The sequence below is a fragment of the Trichinella spiralis genome, assembly GCF_000181795.1.
Source record: "Trichinella spiralis strain ISS 195 chromosome Unknown Scfld5215, whole genome shotgun sequence".
Taxonomy (NCBI): Eukaryota; Metazoa; Nematoda; class Enoplea; order Trichinellida; family Trichinellidae; genus Trichinella; species Trichinella spiralis.
Window position 1 is genome coordinate 1 of NW_003532154.1, and position 1,207 is coordinate 1,207.

Sequence of the window (1,207 nt, forward strand, 5' to 3'; positions counted from 1 at the left end):
TTTTTTATTTATCGAATCTTTCGACTTGTTGTTGTTGTTGTTGTTCACTTTGGTAACCAAAACGACTTTTGACTGCCCTTTTGAACCGGCTCCACCAGCAGCTGTTGGATCGATACCTCGAGTTTGTCGAATCTGCTGATGCACTTCCTCAAATATTCAAACATCATAACAAATAAATACAACTTTATAAATTATTGTACTTGCATGAACACGTCAAGTGGATCAGGCTCATCTTGCTCTTCCGGTACAGGTTCCTGGGGCTTATTGGTTTCGGAATTGTTCAATTCGGTATGCAAATCCGATTCATCATCTTCAGCATCGTCTTCCAACGTCCATGCCTTGGAAGGCTTGTTAACTTTAGCTTCGGAAACGATGTCAATTTGACCAGAAGCGATCAGTTGTGCCCTGCGTTCGGCTCGCCAGCGCTCGATTCGTTCTTTACGTTTTCGCATCTCTTCGTCGAGCTTCTTTTCCGCCTCTTTGCCGGGCATTTCGAAATAATTCACTGCAGACTGAGAACCAGCACTGGCGGCGCCGTCGTCATTCAAATTCCGCTCAACACTGCTCGATCCGCTTCGACTTCTGCTCCGATGGCGGTGCCGAGGTGAACCAGACCTCGACCGGCTCTTCGTCCGATGTCGACCATGCTCATGGCGACGTTTACGACGACGACGTTCCCGATCACGGCTACGACTACCACTACGAGATCGATGTGAACGCTCTGAACGGCCCATTTCCAAAACCAAAAAAAAATTAACAAAATAATAAATTATTAATAATCATAAAAATTCAATTTCGCTGCAAAAAAATCATCCTGTTTTATGATAAGAAGATTAATGTATACATTACAGTATACTCACTGAGAATTTCACTTCTCAACATCATTTCAATTGCCTGGTACATGATACAAGTTCTACGTATCACTGTGCTCTTACAAATTATACCTCGAACTTAGACAATTGTCAAATATCAGAAAAATGTATTATTCATATTAAAAATAACAAAAAAAAATACAAACCAAAAACAATTCTAAACAAACTACAACGTTTTCAATAAGTAGTAGCTGAATATAATATTTCCTTATGCTTGAAGTTAATTCAGTTAAAATATTCAACATCAAAAAGAGCTGTGACTACAAAAAATCAAAACTCAAATCAAGAAAAAAAACAACTAGTCATTCAACTATGAAACTGTTAACACAATTAAT

General features: G+C 39.0%; 1 protein-coding gene across 1 annotated transcript; it reads right to left on the minus strand.

Annotated features, from left to right (window-relative positions):
• Nucleotides 1-191: 191 nt before the first annotated feature.
• Nucleotides 192-491, minus strand: Tsp_14300 (putative ATP-dependent RNA helicase DDX46). The gene has a single exon (XM_003366894.1). The coding sequence runs from the start codon at nucleotides 489-491 to the stop codon at nucleotides 192-194; it is 300 nt and encodes a 99-aa protein (XP_003366942.1).
• Between the last annotated feature and the right edge of the window lie 716 nt (nucleotides 492-1,207).

Excerpts from the sequence above, each read along its gene's own strand:
- Tsp_14300 (XM_003366894.1), bottom strand. The coding sequence starts at position 491 with ATGCCCGGCAAAGAGGCGGAAAAGAAGCTCGACGAAGAGATGCGAAAA.